Source organism: Rattus rattus, chromosome 4, assembly GCF_011064425.1.
Source record: "Rattus rattus isolate New Zealand chromosome 4, Rrattus_CSIRO_v1, whole genome shotgun sequence".
NCBI lineage: Eukaryota > Metazoa > Chordata > Mammalia > Rodentia > Muridae > Rattus > Rattus rattus.
In genome coordinates, this window is record NC_046157.1 from 31159224 (window position 1) to 31181906 (window position 22683).

A 22683-nucleotide genomic window follows, 5' to 3' on the forward strand; every position below is an offset into this window, starting at 1 on the left:
TTTGCAATTTTCAAGATATGGAATCATATCGCTAGCTGTGTTATTAGGATGTATTCACTAATCTCATATATAATGACACAATATTAAAATTTATATTTCTCAAGTTATGAATGAGCATAGATACCATCAGATATGTTTTAGGGTTATTTTCAACTTTGTTTTCTGACAAATGTATATTAAAGATAGTTTTTTTTAACTATTATGTAAAGCTTATACATGAACCATGGAAAGTGTTTCTTCTAAATTATATGTAGGACAGATTATTTTCTATCAGTTTCAAACTTGCCATTCTACTGTACTGTGGGAGTTTTTGTTTTGTTTTTGTTTTTTGGTTTGTCTTGACATGCTCAGGAACTGAACCAAGGTCTTGTGGGTGCTAGACACGTCTGTCATTGAGTTGTATCCCTAGTCTTTTTTGAAAAATTCAAATTTACTGAGTAATCTGTCATTTATTCTGATGGCTGATTATTTGTATACTAACAAATATTCTACTCCAAATTGAGGCTATTATGTGATTTTTGTTCGTTTCTAGTTCTTTCCATAAATTTATAGATTGATGCACTTCCCCAAATGGTACAAGCAATTCTGCTTTAAAGACTCTGGTAATTTCAACTTCCTAGATCTGTTTAGATCCATTTGGGTGTTTTTAAGGCAATCCTGCTCTTCTCCCAAGGCTGGGCTCAAACTTACTCTGGAGCCTGCTGACGCTAAGCTTCTGTTCCGCCTGACTCGACATCCAGGGCACAGGGATTACAAGAATGTGCCCCCAAGTTATGGCAAACTTGTGGCACTGGCGAGTCACAACCCAGCCTACATGTGTGATTGACACTCTACCAGCTGAGCCAAATCCGCAGCCACAATTTGTTCCATCAGGTTTTCTTTGTACAGGGTATTGAATATAGACTGCCCTTACTTCTACAACTGGTGGTACTCAAATGGAGGACAGGCCTATATTTGAATTATTAATGTAGAAATATTTTCAGACTAAAGATCATTCCCTCCAGAAAAGATCTTTCTTTTTTAATGCTGAGCTCCTATAAGTTAACCAGGCCAGGACTTTTAAGTTCAGCCTACTGAAAGTAATAGCTAGATCACAGGTCTACGCTGTTCAAGCATGATTTGCTTTGAGATTACTGTTGCTCAGAGTGCAAATCTTTAAGACACAAAGCAAATAAGGTTAGATTTCCGCAATGGACAGAACTAGATTTTGCTTCTTGCTTCATTTGATCTTAGCTCACAGGCTGAGGACAACCTTCCCTTCTGTAGGCTTCCCATCTCATGGAAGCGTCATGACATTTCTTCCTGATTATCCAAGTTCTCCAGGTTGGATCAGCTTCCAGTGCCAGGCCGTCTTCTCCTAGGATTATGCAATCATATTCCTCACGACATTCTTAGTGGCTCCAAACGCCTCAGCTGAAGCGCTGGCTTGAGCAACTTACATACCCACTAAAGCTTTCTTTTCCTCTTCAGGAAAAATGCATATTTAAAGTTAACTTTGAATGATACTGTTTATATTGTCCTTGGTCGTTCCAACTGGCTTTATTTTAGTTGGCTTCTGTGAATAGATGCCCTCTGCAAAGCATCTTCCACATCGGCCTCTTTGGACCCCTCGTGATCTTGCTAACCTAGGCAATACTATTTAATAAGACACAAGGAGCCCCAATGCTGTGTGTCTAACACACTTCTAAGTGAGAACATGGCTGCAGGACTATAAGCTACACGCTAAGCAGCAAGCGCTTGAGAGCAGATGAGGCAGCAGCACACGGTCATGTTTATAGTGGAAACATCAAATTTTCCATTCAATCAACTTATTTTCATATGCTCCAGACTTGAAATTTCTTATATGTCATATGAATCCTTTGATCAACTGACAAACTATTTTATCAATGGTCCCCTTCCAACCATTTCAATTCCCTCAATTCTGTACTTCCTCAGGACAACCTGTGTGGCACAGATTTTCATCACAATGACTAAAGGGTACTGGCATTTGATGGGTTGGAATCCATGGATCTCCAAAGCAGTCTATGATGAATAGGACAGAGTCCACAACAAAAAAAAATTATAGCTCTTAAATTCAACAATTGAGAAATAAGGAAACTTTGCTCAAAAGGTCTTAGACCTGGCTCTCTGTCAATTGCAGTTGAATGGGTCCCTAAATTTCCTTCCATGTGCCAAACCCACACTACCCATTACTTCAGGACTCACAATCATTCCTTTCATAATATATTTCTTGGCTGCTGTGTTCACCAGGTCATTCCTATATCTTATTCGGGAGCTCTTACTGGCCTTAGGGAAAGGCTGGGCTCCTGAGCTGAGCAGTGAGGCTTTCTGAAGGAGACCAGTGGTACTCTCCTTGTTAGCTACATTGCTGTGGTTCCTCCCTCCTAGGTCTCGACCACTACAGTACTCATCTGCACCAGTGCACCAGACTGCACAAGGTCCAGTCTGCTTTACGGTCCACTTCAGGGAGTTACCACAAGGTAACAGGTTTACTCAAACTCTCACCACAAACTTAATTCAGGTAGGAAAATAAATGTAATTTACTGTGGAAAACAGTGTATGATCCAAATAGGATACAAATCTTCAGCAGCAAAAATCAATGGGAAAAACAAGCACAAGGTGACAAAAGACTCCACAAGCCCAATGCAAGCCACCAGGACCAAAACAAACCAGGAAAAACTTAAACTAAAAATGTGTCTCAAGCTTTTAAAGAAAGTAATAAAAATGTTATAGATAGTTCAGATTTTGTTTGAAGAACAGGATTTCACTCTGTAGCCCCAGCTAACATGGAATTTGTGGCAATGATCCCACCTTGGCCTTTCAAGAGCCAAAATTACAGGTGTGAGCCACCATACACGGCTGAGAATGCCATCTGCTGCTCTCTCGTAGGAAAACTCCATACAACATTTCAGACAAGCACACCCAGACTCTCTACACTGAGAGACCAGAAATGTGTGACTTTAAGACTGAACTGAGAGCGGGACCCCCATTGAAGGAATCAGAGGAAGGACTAGAAAAGCGAAGGGGCCCGAGACCCCATATGAACAACAATGCCAAGCAACCAGAGCTTCCAGGGACTAAGCCACTACCTAAAGACTATATACATGGACTGACCCTGGACTCTGACCTCATAGGTAGCAATGAATATCCTAGTAAGAGCACCAGTGGAAGGGGAAGCCCTGGGTCCTGCTATTACTGAAACCCCAGTGAACTAGACTGTCGGGGGTAGGGCGGCAATGGGGGGAGGGTGGGGAGGGGAACACCCATAAGGAAGGGGGGGAGGGTTAGGGGGGATGTTGGCCTGGAAACCGGGAAGGGGAATAACAATCGAAATGTAAATAAGAAATACTCAAGTTAATAAAGATTAAAATGTTTGTTCGAAACCGGAAAGGAATAACACTAAATGTATATAAGAAATACCTAAGTTAAAAAAAAAAAAAAAAAAATTCAAACTAAAAAAACAAAAAAGGACAGAATTAGAAAATGCATATTTAATTTAAACCAAATTTACAGAAATCCTCATTTTATATTCTTGAAAACATCTTTTGTTTTAATATTTATCATAATAACCCAACCCAAGGCATGTATGCTTACCTAGCACAGTCACAGTTGTAGAGGACTGGGCATTTCCAAGTGGGAATGTAACAGCTTTGCATATGTATTTTCCAGAATCTGAGAAGCCTATGTTATGCAGAGTAATTGTTGCATCATTAAGTGAATAGTTTTTAAACAAGATTCTTCCCTGATACTCTCCCTGAACAGAGAATCCATACTGAGGATGATGCACTGCAACGGTCTGTGTACTCTTGCCGTGTATCTTCTCCCATGAGATCTGTGTGATAGTCTCATTCACTTCAATTAAACACTTCAAGGAGACATTCTTTCCCCACACTGCTGTGACATGCGGCTCCACAATAATTGATCCAGCTAAGGCACCTACAGGGAAAACACAGAGCACAGTGTGACCATGGAATATTTATGTTATCTTATAACTTAACTCTCCCTCTTTTCTACACACATTTGCATAGCTCACCCATCACACACACACACACACACACACACACACACACACACACACACACACACACACACACACACACACCCCTGAACAATAAGAGATTGAAAAGGATGGATCTGAGTTCAGTTAAGATTCACATCCAAAGTGACTATAATAGCAATGAGCTCGTAGTAAGTGAACTCCACTGCTAACAAGCTTGGAGCAGATTCTCCCCCAGCAAGACTCCACATGAGATTTCAGACCTAGCTGACACCTTGTCTGCAGCATTATGAGAAGCTAAATAAAGCAGGATACCTTTGAACCATGGCTAGATACCCTGGTCCACAGAACCTAAGGAGCGTGGGTGTTATTTCAAAATTATCAAGTTTTAAGGTAGTTTTAATACTTATTTGTATAAGATCTTTGAAATCAAATATGACCCAAGTACTTTCCTGTGGAATCCTTCCATATTACAATTCTCTTAAAAAAAAACAACAAAAAACAAAAAACAAAAAACCTAATCTTCAAAATAGACCAACTTCCAGAAAACACTGATGAAAAAATGTTACATTGATATAAAATTGATTACTTCAGCTGAGTGAAGAAAACTACCACAATTGAGTTTAAATTGAAACGACAGCAAACATGTCCGTTGTTCTTTCCTAGAAGCCATAGACAACCATGATCATCCTGAAGGAGACCAACACTAACCACACTGTTCAGTAGACAGACACTGCCCTTACAGTGCTCATAACACATGGGACCTGACAAAGACTGTGAAGCCATAACCATAACCTGTAAAAACATCTTTAGCACTTAGCTTTATGTCTAACATTTTAAATTGAGTTTCTTTTACTCAGAAGGAATGAAAATAATTTTTAAATGCATTCCGTTTTACTCAAACATTGTTTTTGTTGGTTTGACAGAGTCTGGCTATACAGAAAAGCTGGCCGTCACCCTCCTGACTCCTCTCACAGCCCCACAGTGCTCATTTACAGGTTGGTGCCACCACATATAGCATTCTTCAAACAGTCCTAGAGAAAAGTTTTAAACAGTAGAGATAATATTGTAAAAAATTAATTAGATGGAAAAATGTACCTTCTCACAGGTGACGAAGGATACCATAAGAAGGTATTGATCATTTATAACAGTATATTTAACAGCCTTGAATATTTATACCATAGTTCATTATCAAGCCCCTCTATTACCATTATCCATTCCAAATGTTGATATAACTAACTCAAGCTGTATAATATGCAGTATTCTAAGATACTTTAGCAACAAGAGGAGTCAGGCATTAAGCCAGAAATTATGGCCAAACTCATGAAAAAGTCTTATGATTTTTATTGGGGAATAGGACAAAATGATCAGATGGGGAGAGGGGGAGGCAGAGGAGGATGAGGAAGGGAAGGACCACTCAAGGAGTCATGTGGAAATCTAATGCAGCAGAAGCTTCCTAAAATATAGACATACATAATTGGAGGTGATCTAAGTGGAACTGCTAAATAATGGGAAAACAGAGTCCTAACTAGAAATTCCTCATCACCAAGCCAAGTTTCCAGCTCTGGGAAGGGGTTATATCTAATGGAGTTACTAGCGTGATGGTAAGGTTCTACTGCTGAGGACCACAGTTACACAACTCGGTGAACACCTTCACCTTTACTGGCTGACATTCACGGTGCTGGAAGGTACTCTGCGAGCTACCAAAGGAGAAAGGTAAACACCAACTCTACTACAAAACCTCTGATCTACAACGATGCCCTGCCTGCAGGATGCACTAGTGTAATAGAACTCACCAACCAATATCTGGTTCTGTTTTAGGCCCACTCTGAGACAGACTCTATCCCCAACACTGCTCAGATGGCCATGAAGTGGATACGAGATAGGCCAGGGACCTGGGTAAAACCAAATACAACTGCTCTGCTAAAGGAACATAGCAATAAGATAGCTCCTAAGGACATTCCATTATTCAGCCATCATCAGAAAAGGGAACAACAGATGGGAACAGATACAGACAGCCACAACTGCCACAGAGAGGGAATACCGAAATCTTGGAACATTCATTCCTAAAGGGGTCTCCATTAATTCCTTCCCTCTGTGATCAGAGAACCCTAAGGAAGAGGGGATAAAGGACACCAAGAAAACAAGGCCTTCTAGAAACAGCATGCCTAAATGTATGTGAACTCAGACTGTGGCAGCACGCACAGGGCCTGCATAGGTTTGGGTTTGCATGTGGGGTCCCAACATTGAGGAGAAAGTGGATACAAGCCCCCATCCCATTAACTCTTACAACCTGCCTTTTATCAAAGCAAAGGCTGGCATATGAGGAAACAAGGCCTCTCAATAACAATACAGACTTTGCAAAACAGTCACCATTATCACACTGAAATTATACAAAGAAATGAAGTCCTTAAAGATGGCTGCTGTCCAGCAATCACATGGTGGCTAACAACCATCTGTAATGGGATCTGATGCCCTCTTCTGGTGTGTCTGAAGACAGCTGCAGTGTACTCATATATAATAATAAATAAATAAATCTTTAAAAAAAAAAGATGGCTGTTGTCACTGTCCCCATGTTAATTCAAACCAGTACAATAAGTCAGGAAAAGGGAAAACGAAAACTTATTTATAAAGCACAGAATACCCCATCACTTGAAAGAAAAATCAAGACGAAGCAACAGAGTTAGAGAACAAATAGTCTAGCTGCTCACATAACGAAATACATAAATCATAGCTATGTGCTATGATTGATACAACTTGTATAAATTGACTGTGGGAGAAGTTAGACTTACTATCCAATAAATCAATTACCGGCCTGATGGTAAGGCTCTACTGCTGAAGAGCACAGCTACACATCTCAGTGAGTGCGCTCACCTCCATGGACTGGCATGCACGGTACTGGAAGGTAACCTGACTGACTCACACACAGCAGCGTTCTGGCACGTGCGTCTTGGGACATCCCAGCCTTTCAGCGGTGAGAAACACTCCACTCGGTCTATCTTACACGTTACAGCAGCTGAAGCTGACCAACACAGACAGATCAGAATAAACTTGGCCAACTACTTCTAACTGGACATCCTAATGACCCACAAGAACTAAAGCCTGTTGGGTCACCATTGCTAAAAGAGTATTTGTACAGTAGTAAGCCAGGAGGGAGGAATGTGGAAGGCTAAGAGAAAACAACTAATCCATTTGTTCAAAATGTTTTTAAAAGAGTATTTAAATAATTCTCAGCTTGACAATAAAGATAAAAAAAAAAGATACCAAGAAGTCTGACATACTGTAATAGACTTGGTAAGAAAAAGTAATCCTCAAGCAAATGCAATTTTAAACTTCTACTTGTATCAGTTTTGTCAGTGGGTCACTGGCCAAGAAGAAGTCAAACACATTACAGACTACAAGCACAGGAGATAACATAGTTTGACTATCGTGAGGAAATGAACAGGGGTGCACACATAACAGACCAACTGTGGTGTTTCTAAACCTTAAAGCAAGGCTTTGCACCGCCCATCAAGCAACGAGGCTTCAGTTGTCCTCACACTCCACCGGTTTAAAATTACAATTCTTTTCTTTTGTGAACAGGGTTTTTGCTTCCTTCCAAACAAGACTTAAACATGTTTCCATTTCTATAAACCCACAGGTTATAAACCACTTCTGAATAAGCTTTTCCCATTTGGAACCTGGAAACTGTGGGGGAACAGATTTTCTGTTACCCTGTTACAATTCTTAAGCCAAACTCCTTATCAGAAGACCCTGTTTCCTGGGGGCCGCTCCTGCTGCACAGTAAGCCCATTCTCTGTCCCTTCTTTCTCACGTGAAGCCAGGTTTAACTAAAAAACAAAGGGGTCCTTGAGATGCACAAATGCTTATTATGAAATACCTCAACTGCTTAAAGTGTACCAATACATTAAGTTCAGAATCTGAAGAGTCTGAGGAACCATGAGCCGTCGTCAATGGTTCCTACGTAGAGTGCTAGCTTTGCCCTAGTTGCTTCTGGCAGAAAACCCACGCTGAGGCACCTACTTCGGCTCTGCATCTCCACGTGCTTACCCGTTAAGCTGTGTGCCATTATCTACCTAGCTAACTTGAATGTGTCATTATCTCAGACACGAGAGCACCTCTTCATCAGTGAAAATACTACAAACGCACCTTCCAATCAGAGGCGGTACTCGTGTCCCCAGAAGACGAGGCATCTGGGAACCTCCAGCTGAAGAGAAAATGGAATACCACATACCATGACTAGTATGGATTAGTTTTTCAAACGCACGTACTGAAGAGTACACTACAGTGTCAGGTGGAAGTACTAAGACGGCGGTTCTCTTCTTCACCCTTTGCCTCGACAAGTAAAGGAATTTTTCATAAACGATTCTATCTACTTAAATACTATCTTGTATCATAACTTATTTTTTTAACTTCTCACCTACAACTAATTTACACATTTCAGGTATCAATTTCTTTTAAATGTCAATATTTATAAAGTAAGTATTTAAAAATAGTCTATAAATAAAATGTTCTTATTTTAGTCTCTGTCCAAATTAAATAACTCTAAATATCATGAAAGAATAAAGTCTACTACAAATTCCAGTAATTTACAATAACTTTAAGAGCTTTTCTGAAATTGATATGCCTTATCAACTCCAGACTTTAAGAAACACACTTTGAATAAATACTCCGAATTCTTTTAAAATGATAAATGTCATATCATATTCAAAGACCTGAGGAAAAAGGGCTTTTTAAGATCCTCGACTACTTAAACAGAAATATTAGAATAGTAACATAAAATAAATCACAATTTATACACTATAAAACTCAAATGTTCTTCAATATGAATCTTTCTCATGCCATCACTAGAAAGGCAAACTCTGGGGTTATAATCTATACTCTTAGGAGAAACTGTCACATAAAAGTTGAGAGGAGCCAGCATTCTTTCATTCATCAGTTAGGTGTGAAACACGTACTTTATGCAACACACTCTAGGCGGCTGGAACTCTGCTCGAGCAGAGATGCCAGCCTTTAGCGAGTCTACTCCAATTCAGACATAATTAAGGAAATAACATTCAGCATAGATACGGAGGAAAAGGAAACATGGTAAGAAGGTTCACTGTAGGCAGGTGTGACAGATACAAGAGTGATAAATGGAGGTCTTCTTACCAGGAGACTGTAGCAAGGACTTTCAAAGAACAATTCAGGCTCACTGGGGTACAATGAGTGCGGGGGTGACAGGAGGAGAGAGAAACCACAAGGGAGCAGGGACCAAATCAGCTGGTTTTTGTCTTGGGAGAGAAGGGAAACCATAGGGTAGGGATTTCCAGCAGAGATGAGCAAGAGTGTAAAAGAAGCAGATAAGGCAAAGGTACTCCATGGCTTCTGGTCAGCACATGCCGAATGACAGGACGTCCATCTATCAAAGAGAACTAGGAAGTGTAATTTTTCACAGAGAAAGAAGACTGAGTTCCAAAATGCAGTTTTAGACATCTTATGTTTGAGATGCCAATTTCATAGGGAACAATATGCATAACTGACTGAATTCCTACACACTAACAATGAAAAGTCCAAAAATAAACATTTTAAATACTCCTGGTATTTAAATTCTAGTGCTAGGAAAGAAATGGGGAAAAATCTGAGCAAAAGTGTGAAAGCTCTGCATAACTGAAACTAAAAGCAAATGCTAAGAGGAATGTAAAGATCTAAATAGAGATGGGCTCTATCCGTGAGACAGACTGGACAATAAATAAGGCACTATATCTCTCTAAATTGATTTGTACACTTAATACAATCAAAAATCTTATTGGGATTTTAGAAGGAATGGACAAGAGGTTTGTAAAATTCAAATAGAACTGCAAAAGTGATCTTGGCTAGGTAATAATAATCTCTTGGCCATGTCACAGGATTATCCAGTAAGCTTCAATAAGTTCTGCTCTTTAAGACACTCTTGGACGAGCCCCTGAAATGGACACAGTAACTTGATGCAAACAGACCCAAACTGGAAACAGCCCCTTGCTCATCAACACGTAAACAACTTGCAATACACTACACAGTAAAATATTACTTCACAATGAAAGAAGTTTTATTAATTATTAATAAGCAGGTTCTTCAACTCGAAAATGGCAATCTACAAAACAAAACTATACAAACGTGGAAATCACTTGTCAGTATCTAACAAGACGAAGCCTTCATTGGAGCTGCACTGCATATATATGCTAATCTGTGAAGAAAGAACATCCTAAAGACATCGCGCCTTGAATCCACGAATGTAAAACCACCTCATTTATTTAGCTCTTTGCTTTTATTCGGGCTTTAGTAGTTTTCTGCATGTGAGTTTTGTACATGAAAGTTTTACTGGATTCTTATATGAACATTTTCAAGGTGTTCCTGTAAATGGCCCAACATTTACTGAAAATTTTTCTTCATAAGAGTATATTCTGATCTGGTTCCCCTACCCCAGCTCCTCTCTACCTTCCACCCATTTACCTCTGTGCTTTATTTCTTCCTTAGAAAACAGATTCTGCATGTTCATTATAACCCAGTTTAAAAAAATACAATTTAAAAAAATGACTTTGAAAGATGAAACTGCGTAGCTTGAAAACCCTGTTCCTAGGAGCTGTGGGTTAATACTGATGAATGCGGCATACCTCCATAAGACAGCCCTGCATGTACCCCAAACAATACAGGTTGGCTGGCATTTCCCTAGTTCTGGTTGCCCACCAGAACTAGATGGTAAGTCCTACTGCTGATGACACAACATACCTTGGATGTAAGATACAAAGAAACTAAAGACCAGCATTCAGTACTTCTTCCTTTCTGGCCGGCTTTCATAAGGTTGCAAGATGTTATACAGGCTGATGGTAGAGAAGAGGCACCAATGGTCATATGTGCTTATGAATCCTAACAATGTAATCCCACCTATCCAGATTAGATGAGCCTACTTATGCATAGAGGCATGGCTGGGAAGATCCTATAACTGAGTCCAGTTAACATCTGCTCCACATGGAAATCAACAGACAGCACGATAAGCTGGTCAAAAACTCATGTCTGGAATATCACACGTCCGTGGTGGGTGGGGGGCACTTTCTGCTATTGTATTAGCTATACTGGCATAGCATTAAACTGTCTTATGTTTATACACATATCAATTGCTATGGGCAGTTAATCAGACAGCCTCTCTCCAGTGAACAACAGTGATGCTCAGCTCATGGGTCCCTGAAGGGCTGAGAGGAAGCGGCACCTGAGTGAGTACTCGGCCCTAACCAGGAAACATGTATTATTCTCTTGAATGTTTAAGCAGCACTGCTGAAGAGAGCTGCAAAAAATGCAAGAGTCAAAGGGAGTGAAAAGGGCTGAAAAACATCATCTCGACGGCACATCACAGCCACTGTCGTCATGAACTCAACAGCAACGATGGACTATCTCCTCTGGGCCTCCCCACACTTGGCCAGTGAAGAGTCAAGCATGAGCAGCCCATGATCACACACGTAGCCCTAGTTAAACTCAGTGGTTAACAAAACAAAAAGACATGAAGCTTGGAAAGAGACTACTGTGGGTTTGACAGGAGGGAAAGGGATAAAGAGTAATTAGACTGCACTGTGTGCCTGAGAGTAAGAGGTGGGGCAGAGAGGCAGGGGGGGCGGGAGGGTCGGAGGGAGGGAGGGAACCAGGGAGGGAAAAAGAATGAAACTGCTAAAAAAATTTTTTTAATTAACAATCATTAAAAAAAATATGACCACAGAGAGGCCTGAAGTAGATGAAAAAAATAAAGGTACCACCTAGCCAAGAAAATTAGCAAACTAGATGAAAAGATCAACAATGTTTAGGAGAAATTTAAAACTACAGAGAAAAAATGCCAGCAAGGACAATGAGATGATGAGGAAAAAAATTAATAAACACAGTGAACCTGTCAACCCAAGATTAATTATAAGAAAAAGTGTAATAAAGTCCAGACAGTAGTAGTCAGGCATTTACAAACAAACAACAACTAAAGCAAGATCAAATCTAACAAGAAATCAAACCCAAGAATATGACCCAAGAATATGTGGGTAGAACTGTTGATATAAAACATAGACACAGATCCTATTAAATGAAAATTTCCCAAATGTAAAGTGACACCACGCCCAAAGAAGAACCACAAATAGACATGGGCACAGAAGAGCCACCCCACAGCAGTGTAGTGGAAAAGTCCAAACGTCAAGCCAGTAACAAAGGCAAATCATCCAGTAAAGACGTTCCTAAACCATGAAACACCCAGAACAGTCCTACCCGAAGAATGAAGGACCTTTACAATGAAAATTTCAAAGTAAGACAGAAACTTAAATGCTTAAAATTGTGAAGCCTCCCATGCTCATGGATTGGCAGACTTAATATTATGAAATGGCTGTTACTGAAAACTATCTTCAAAGCTTTGTCTATCAAATGTAAGTGGTATTTGTACACAACTGCAGAAACAATTCTAAAAATCCCATGAAAAATAAGACAACAAACAGGCAACAAGAGCAACCCTGGAGGCATCACAGTATCTGACATCAGAGGGTCTCATACGAACACACTAGCAGCAGGACAGCATGTGAGTTAGAGCAATGAGGCAGAGCAGAGACTCACAAACTCGCACAGTGATAACCTTACACCATGCATGCAAGCGCACATACACACACACACACACACACACACGCACGCACGCACGCACGCACGCACGCACGCACACACACACACGCGCGCGCGCACACACACACACACACACGCGCGCACACACCGGGAAGTAGAAAGAAGACTGCAGACAAAAAGATTTAAACAAAGAGGAAATGAGACAGTCATGTGATACTTGTGACAAGAAAGACAAGGGGACTGATAGAGGAAGGAAAAGAACCAATCAGAAGGGGAAGGATGGCTGAGGAAGAGAGCTGTATCAGAGTAAACTGCAGGTGCTTTAGAGATGGCTATGCAGTTAAGAGCACTGACTGCTCTGCTAGAGGTACTGAGTTCAATTCCCAGCAACCACACAGTGACTCACAACCATCTCTAATGGGATCTGATGCCCTCTTCTGGTGTCTGAAGACAGCTATGGTGTACTCATATACATAAAGTAAATAAATCTTTTTTTAAAAAGAGTAAGTGGTAATAATATTTATTTATGAAATAATGAAATAGATTCCTTACTATGGTAAATTTAATTAGGAAAATAAATGTATAAAACCTAGACATTAACTCTTTCATTCCTTAATTATAAATCCTTCAGAGTATAAATGTTTAGTCATGAGCTAACACTTAAGGCTTCCACTTCATAAATGCTAACTGGAAAATTGAAAAGCAATTACCAAAAGTCTTTAAACTATTGAAATTATTTCACCTTATGCTTTTGAACTACAGAATTCCTCATTTACCTCTGACATCATTTCTGTATTTTCCTACTACATAGGTTCTTAATTTGTCCCAAAACTTAGAACAGTTCATGATATGCCTAAATAAATTTATAAATTTCAGTTTCCAAAAAAAAAAAAAAGCAAACTGCAAATATCAGGAAGGAATTTTGCATGGTATCTGATCTAACTTATTCTACAGTAAAACAAAGGGTTCTTTCCATGTGGCCAGTTTATAACAAAAGCACAAAAAGCCACTTCCTAGATTTGAAAGGACATTCGTCCTGTCCCAGTCATGTGCACACTCTATATGAGAAAGTTTTGGCAGTTTAGCAGAAAGAAAAACTGGATTATTTACCCAGTCTTTCCAGACTCCCATGACTTCCAGATACCGAGGCAGAGAAAGGCTATGTATGGTTCACAAGTCGGCACTACATCTACCAGAGGCAAACGGCCTAGGGGTTCATGGTAATTACAAGACTCTTCCTTCGGTGCCTGAGAGGGTTAGTACTGTCATTTTGACAGGCTGCAGACTTACTCACCATGGAGACAGGTTTATAGGCATATCTATGAGGAGTCATCTAGATTTGGTGAGGTCAAGTGGCAACTAATGTCTGTGGTCCCATCCACTGGGTGGGCTATGGTTCCAAGTGTAAGAAAGTAGCTGAGAACAGCACCATCTCTGCTTCCTGACTGCATGTGACAAGCTTCCCTGAGGCCCTGCTGCCATGACTTCCCTACGACGGTCTGTACCCAGGTCTTAAGAGCCAAAGCAAGCCTTTGCTTCCTTAAGCTGCTTGTCAACATATTTTGTCACAGTATTGTTATGTTTTTAAATAATAAAATTAGTTAAAAACTAAGTTTTATCCATAACAAAATTTGTGTTCCACAATATTTCAGTGATTAGAACAACCAAGCAATTTTCAACCAAATGAATAATTTTTAACCACACTTTTGTGTGGAATCCACTTCTGACCTCTTCCTTTTGGTCCTGTACTTCTGATTTTAAGTGTGCGGTGGATAAAAGGAAGCAGGGATGTATAAATAAGCAACAACCATCTCATAAGCACCAGAGAAAGAACTAGTGCTTTCAAGACAATAATCTAGTATTAAGTTTTATTTATATCAAGTTTTTGTGTTGATTAAATGCACAATTGTATATACACATTAACATGAATGAATAATCGAGAACCCTACCAAGTATTACGGACAGAATCCCCACAGAAGTACACAGAGCTCACAGTTCAGTGGTATACTTTCCAGATACAAAACTGAGATATAAAACTGTGCCTGGGATCGGCAACATGAGCCCTGGTGGGTAAAGCTACTTGCCCCCAAGCCTAACGGTCTGAGCCAAACTTCGGGAGATCACATGGTGGAGAAGAGAACCAATTTCACAGTCTCTGACTTCCACACAGCCTGCTATAGAAGAAGGGTACACACATGCACATACCACACACACACACACACACACACACACACACACACACACACACACCTCTTCCCACATCCATAAATAAATATAAAATGTTTAAAGTGTAGGTAACAAATATGAAAACAAACTACATTGTATTCACGAACACACAAATTATCCCTAACAACACATTGGGTACAGAAGTCTATCTTACCACTTAAAAGATATCAATGTCACCACCTAACAAAGCCTCAACAAAATATCAAACACAAGAATGAGTACTAAGCACCAAGAATTAGTGAATTTGAGGTTCAGATACAACTAGGTGGATTCTACAGTGCACCACCCTGCTTTCCTTCTGAGCCTGGAATGTGGGCATCTATTAAGCAAGGAAGCACTGAGTCTCAAACAAGCTTCAGTGGTTAGTGACATTTCATATGTGCCATCACAGCTTTTCCTGTGACAATCAAATGTATCCTGTGGGACTTTAGGAAGGCACTCTGGAAGCTTGTGCCTGATTTCCCCCAGATTGCCTTATGACCCGACCCCCCCCCACCACTGCTAATAATAATGCTCATACTGTCTTGCTGTAATAACTTGCAGCCTTAAGAATGAAAGTATGCTGAGTCCTAAAGAATTCCTGAAAAACCTAACATAGCTTTTAAGAAAGCAAGCATTTGGTCATGGGCAGAGGGGAGGGGAGCTCCAGGGTGTCTATGGGGGTGACTCTAGCTGAAAGATCCTGAAGTAGCCACTTTCTGTAGCAAGGCAGAACTCCCAGTGGAGGGATTAGGACATGCAACCTACCCATAAAACCTCTTACCCAAAATGTGTCTTCCCTACAAGATGTGCAGGGACAGAGACAGAGCAGAGATGGAGAGAATGGCTGACCAATGACTGCCCCAAACTGAGACCTACCCCATGGGAAAGAACCAGTTCCTGACACTACTAATAATACTGTTATGCTTGCAGACAAGAACCTAGCACAACTGTCCTCTGAGAGGCTCTACCCAGCAGCCAATGAAAACAAATCCAGAGATCTACAGCCAAACATTAAATGGAGCTCGGGAAATCTTGTGGAAGAGTCGGGGGAAGGATTGAGGGGAACCAAAGGGGACAAGAACTCCACAGGAAGACCATCATAGTCAACTAACTTGGACCCCAGGGACTGAACCACCAAAGAGCAAAAATGGGCTGGACTAGGCCCTCTGCACATATGTAGCATTAAGCAACTTGGTCTTTCTGCAGGTTCCCCAGCAACTGGCTGTCCCTTAATCTGTTGCCTACCTGTGGATCCAGTTCCCCTAACTGGGCTCTTGTCTGGCCTCAGAGGGAGAGGACGCACCTAGCCAGCCCTCAGTGACTTGATAAGAAAAAGTGAATGAGGGGAGGTCCTTCTTAGAGGAGAAGGGAAGGGGGGAGTGGGGAGAATATATGTGAGAGGTAACTAGAAGAAAAGGAGGCTGATACTGGGAAGCAACACTAGTTAGTTAGTTAGTTAGTTAGTTAGTTAGTTAGTTAGTTAGTTAAAAAAAAGAAAGCAAGCATTAATTAGTGTGCTCTTCCCTGGGCCTGAAAACATACACACACAAGTAACAGCATACAGGCCAAACAGGTTGCATTTATTTAAGGTATATAATACACATTTAGAAATGTATACACATATATGTAAAGAATATTAAAAAGAAACCATGAATTTGAAGAGAAAGGTACATGGTGAGAGAGAAAAAAGGGAATGGGGAAATGTACCAAAGTTAAAAAGTATTCAAAAAATTAAAGTATCAAAAAACTCTTTAAAGCACTGAGATAAAAAAAAAACCAAAAACAAAAAAATGGTTTGTACATACAAAAAGTAAGAAAAAGACACAATGTAAAGAAGTAACAGGAAAATCTTAAACTTGTTTAACTTGAATTTTGCTCTATATAAATTCACAAAAGAATTTTTAAAGTATGCTTATGGATAAAATATTCATAAAGATAAAACTCTACTAAATTTAAATCCATATACGTGTGTGTATATGTGTGTGTGTTGATAATAAAAATATCACAACTGGTTGCTTGTCTAATCAAATAGTAAAAAAAAAACATATCCAGGGCTACTAGACTGATGATCATACAACAGGACAACAGTGACGGCGAAGAGTCAACAGAAAACGAACACAGAACCTAGTACATATCATCGCAGAAGTAAATTCTGCATGGATGATAGTGTCAGAGAAAAACATTCGCTTTGATGACCTGAGCAAAGTACTTCCACTCAAACACCTCACTAACCGAAAAGCGCAGAATAGATCTGTAATATATAAAGCTAAGATACATACAAGAGTTCCAATCTAGCACGTGTACAAGACTCCTACAAAATCTAAATAAAGGCATCCCAATATATTAAAACAGCAAGACAATGAACACACACTTCACAAAACAAGTGTTCATATGGTCCACAATCCTAAAACCATCAGGGAAATACAAATTTAGCTAATGCTTTAGTATTGCTCAATAGTTAGAATGACTACAAGAAAAATCTGCTATTATAGAGGAAACTCTTGCACTCTACTGTTAAGAGTATATAAAGTGTTCTAAGCTATGTCAAAGCAAGACATGATTATGTGTGCCCAGAAATTCCACTGCCAGGACAGCTGCTATGGATGCTCAGACCAACACTATTCATAAAAGCTTAAAAAATAAAGACAATTCAAAGTAATATCAGAACTCTAATAAATTTTGCAAGAGTCAGAATGAAAAATACTATACAGTGGCTCTAAAAAGCTGCTATGTATAATAATGTGGTCCAACCCACTAGTATCAGAAAAGATGAAAAATTTAGTGTGAACAGACAGAATTGCGGTTATTTCTGAAGACTTAAAATTGCAAAGGAAAGTTAGAAGGACCTCTGGCATGTTGCTAATGATTTATTTCTTGTCCTGAGTTTTGGTTTCCTGCATACATCAATTCCATAGTGATTCAATAGCACACTTACATATGTGAGTTTAACACTGCATTCATTTGTCTGAACTTTGTCTAGGCCAGCTCACATTAGCATCTCCCAAATGCTGTATTTACCTGGCCCTTTCACTTGAACCAAACCCCAAATAGTAGTTCATACCATCAAAACAAAGCCTCACACTTCTGACATGAATTCAATTGTGTTACAGAAGAATATATGTTGAAGACCTAAGCCTTGATACCTGTAAATGTGACTTATTTGAAAATAGGATTATGTGCACATGTAACTAACATGTAACTTAAGATGTAGTCACACTAAAGTAGGGTATGCTTTAATAGAATAGGATTGTTGTCCAAAATCCCTATGACATACGTACAGAAAGAGTAACATGATGACAGAGGCAGTTACGCTACTGACATAGCTACCAACAAGAAAAGCTGCCAACAGTCACAGGAACTAGTTTGCAAAGAAAGAGTATATTCTAAAAACAAATTTAAGATTTCTAGGACACATATCAGTGGTTTAAGTAACTTATATGGTACTTATATGGCACACATAGAAAGCTAGCACACATAGAAAGCTAATACATTTCTCTATATAATTTCTGATTCTTACCGCAGTCTTCCATTCAACAAGTGCTACACTACTCTCTTCTTAATATATTCAATACAAAACCCCAAATCCACTCATTTCCCTACATTTTTAATATCTGGGATCATAAAGACTTATTTTCTTCTAATCTCTTATTTTAAACCTTTCCTTTTCATTTTTACCATTACTATTCTAACCCAGAACATATTTTTTATTATAAATCATATTACTCTCCTTACATGATTTCTCTCTTCCCAAACTTTTACATATTACTTTCCCTATATTATTCTCTCATCCTAAACTGTCAAGACATTCCATTACATGAAACTCGAAAGGTAACTGGGAACTATATCCTACTTCCTTTAATAAATATAGTAATAAATAATCCATCAACCTCACTGGATAATTCATTGGGTTTTGACATTTCCCCCATTTCTTTACACCAAAATTATTGAGCCCTGGGACTTGGAAAGATGGTTCTTTGGTTAAGAGCACTCCCTCACTGCTCTTAGAAAGGTAAAGGTTGTGAATTTGGTTCCTAGCACTCATATTTAGAGCAGCTTATAACCATCTTTGAATCCTGTTCCAGGATTTAAAGGGGATCTGATGCCCTCTTATAGCACTCCATGGGCATACACATCCATACATACATACACAAAATTGAGTCTTTTTCTTCCTGACTAGTGATCGACTTGTCTACTTATTAAAAGCTTTTTTCCCCCTTTCTTCCTCTATGCACCAAGTCAGGGTCTCATGTATTCCAGACCAGTTTCAAAGAATGACCCTGAGCTTCTGATTCTCCTGACCCAAGGATTCTTCCCTCCGCAAGGATTCCAGGTGTGAGTCACAATATGTGGCTTGTGTGCTCAGACCTGGGGCCCATGTGTGCTAAGAAAGCATTGTACCAACTGACCTATCTCCTGCTATAGTAGAAAATACAGGCATGGCCTGGCACATTGAACTTCTAAATAAGAGAAATGGCACGTCATAATGGAAGTCAGAGTACTGAATTCTGATGTAGTATACAGTATCTGGCCTGAGGATAAGTCTGCATTCTCCCAATCTCCTTTAATGTGCTTCTTCCTAGTGATATTAGTGTCCGTGATCCAATCCAAGGTAATGTGCTAACCATTCACAGTACAAAAGCTTCCACTATTTAAGAGGTTGCTCCCATGCAATAAAGCAGACACTGTTTTATGAAACTGTCTACAGAGTGGTTTATCTCTACTCCCTTCACCAATCCAAAGGCATTGCTATCTTGTCAGCCCTCCAAATTACCCTTGCCTCTCCTCCTCCCTCTGACAGCTTATCTAATCGAAACACTTTGATCTTTCCATCTTCCCTTTCTTAGTTCCCTTTCTGCTTTTCGTCCGGATCCCTCTTTCTTTTTTTTTTTTGGAGCTGAGGACCGAACCCAGGGCCTTGTGTTTGCTAGGCAAGCGCTCTACCACTGAGCTAAATCCCCAACCCCCCTCTTTCTTCTATTGTGTCATATAATCTCACAAATAGCTCCAAATACAAGTGTATCTTAATCCTAACAATTCCCAACATCGCATCCTACTTCATTCCAAGTGCATCTAAAGAATAGGCACCATAATTAATGAACTGATTAATCAATACCATCACTACTCTTTGCTGCTCACTTAAAGGAGAAATCCAAGTTCTTATCTAACTCCTCCCTGAGTCACAATGATACCCAAGTACTTCTACTTCTCAGATTCATTCCTCCTTTCAAGTCTTCCTAACATATTGTCATTTATTTTGGAGTCCTATCTTCCCAATGACCACTTTTGCCTCTCGTAGCATTGATGCAGCAGTAACAGAACCCACTAATGTACACTCAGCCACAGTGTTGACTCTATAGCTACCTTCCTTCAAAAGCCTCTCAGTCAGTTACTTTCCCATCACTGTGATAAAATGGTCTAACCAAAACAAGTTAAGGAAGAACAGGCTTACAGTTTCAGAGTCCACAACGGCAGGAATGCACGACAAGGCAGCAGCAGGGAGAAATGATGTGATCCCATTTCCATCCATACACAAGAATCAGAACAAACAGGAAGGGAGAGGAGTAAACAAACCCTCAAAGCTCACCTGATCATTTACTTCCTTCAGCAAGGATCCGTCTCCTAAAGGTCCCATAGTCACCCTTAACAGCAACACTAGCTTGGGACATTGTTCAAATACATGAGTCAGGGTAGGGCACATTTCTCATCAAAACCACCACATTAAGCCCCTGCCCTGCCCACAGGCTCATGGCCATAGAATGCCAAAGGCATTTTGTCAAAGTTCAAAAGTCTCCATAATCTTGAAGTCTCACTACTCAATAGTCTAATATCCAAAGTCTCTTTTGAGACTTAAGGCAATCTCTTACTCATGACCCCATTAAATCAGAAATAAATTACATACTCAACACACAATTGCAAAGAATACACATTATTATTCCAAAAGAGAAAATAGAAGCATGGTGAGGAGAAGACTACTGGACCAAAACAAGAGTGGAGTCCTATCAGGGCAATCATTAAATCTCTCCAAACCCACATTTGGGACTTCAGTATTCCCCCAGCTTTGTTGTCTGCAGCACACATCTTTCTCTTGGGCTGCGCTGCTCTCTGTATAAAGCTCTCCTTGACAGATCCCTCACTGCTCTGGCATCTCCAACAACCTGGGGTTTCCACCACAACCCAGGCTTTACCTTCATAGATTCACAGGGCCTTCTCTTGAGAACATCAACCATGACATACATTGTTTGGACTCAATACCTCTCTGACACTGCAGAGGAAGAATCCATTACCCTCTGAGTCTGTCATCTTTCTGATTTCCAAACAGCAGAATGCGGATGACACTGCCCACAGTTCTGCTGCCAGCTTGAGATTGACCCTGCCCCATCTGAACCACATTTACACAAGTTTTTCCCCGTCACTTTTTCTTCTCCTTTGTTTTTGCCCTGCTTACTTTTCCAAATGTAAATTTCCCCCAAAGAATTAATCATGCCAACAGACTCAATATCAATCAACTATCATCAAATCTTTTCTACTAAAGGACTTATTTAATTTAGCTTCAGGTAAGTTCTTGGGACAAGGGTATAATGCAATCAGATTATTTGACGAAATATCATACAAATGGCTGTGGTCCAACTGCTACCTCTTTATTCTACCTTTGAACTTCCCGAGCCAGGTCTCCCCTGTACACATTACTCTGAGAACTTCTGTCTCAGGGATTCCTATGACGATGCCTTGGTGAGCTCTGTTACAGCATTTAACAGCTTTGCTAGTCCAAACTTCCAAAGCACTCCATATTCCTTCAAAACTAATGGGCCCACATTCTTCACAGCACCCTTCCATTTTCTCTTAGTAGTCACTTTTCTTTTGCTGTTAAGAAGCAACTTAAGAAAGACATTAGTTTATTTGGGCATGTGGCTCCAGAGGAAAGTTCATAAAGGCAGAGAAGAAACGGCATGGAAGCCAGAGTAGGAACTGAGTGTGTGATTCCCATCCACACACAAAGGGTAGAGAGAGGGAGCAGTAACTGATGCACCTCCTCCAGTAAGGCCCCAACTCCCAGCATCGCCATGACTTCCCCAACTCACATCTACTGAGACCACGTGTTCAAGTAAAGCCCACAGAGTTCTCATTCAAACTACCATAGCACCTGTTAACCAGTCCAATCTTAGCTAGGAAAAATAATCATTTGCCTCCAAAAGTTCCTACTTGAATGCCACAGAAGTAGAAATTCCTTCTAGAATCCTTACCCCAACGGTCTTTTCAATGTACTATCTCCTGCTTCACTAGATTCCCACATAATGGTAAATGTAAATATAAGTGATTCGTTCATGACTCAGCTATGAATGTTAGATTCCTCAAGCCTTTATCAATAGTAAAAGATATTCTTCCTATAATCCTACAAACAATTTTCATTTATTTTTATAGTACTGGAGACAGAAGACAAAGTCTAATGCAAGCTAGACTTGTGCACTACCACTGAGCTATATGCTCAAATCTCTTTAAGACAAGGTCTCACTATGCTGGTAGGCTCACGTTCTTGAATATTTGACTGAAATCCTCCTGTCTCAACCCTGTGAGTAGCTGAGACTGCAGACCGGCAGCACCAGGTCCTACTCCACAGCACTTTACACTTGTTTTGTTGTACATCTGGAATACAACTTAATTTCAACAACAACTGTGTGAATGCAGTATCATTTAGAGGAAGAAAGTAATTAAGTCTCTGTTTCTGTCTATATGTCTCTTCTTACACACACACGCACGCACACGCACACACACACACACCTTCGATGCGGATCTCCTGACACTGAGCTTAATATTTCTTAGGTGCAAGCCATATAGCTCAATGGGAAAGTGTTTGCCTAGCATGTTCAAGGCCTGACATTTGATCC

At 40.0% G+C, this 22683-nt stretch overlaps 1 protein-coding gene across 2 annotated transcripts in view; it reads right to left on the reverse strand.

Annotated features, from left to right (window-relative positions):
• The window catches only part of Nectin3 (nectin cell adhesion molecule 3), a 97175-nt gene that overhangs the window by 64840 nt on the left and 9652 nt on the right, over positions 1-22683 (reverse strand). For both annotated transcript variants that reach the window (XM_032900260.1, XM_032900259.1), the window contains exon 2: positions 3595-3936. In XM_032900260.1, the coding sequence (XP_032756151.1) occupies positions 3595-3936 (342 nt within the window). The remainder of the gene's footprint in view (positions 1-3594; positions 3937-22683) is intronic.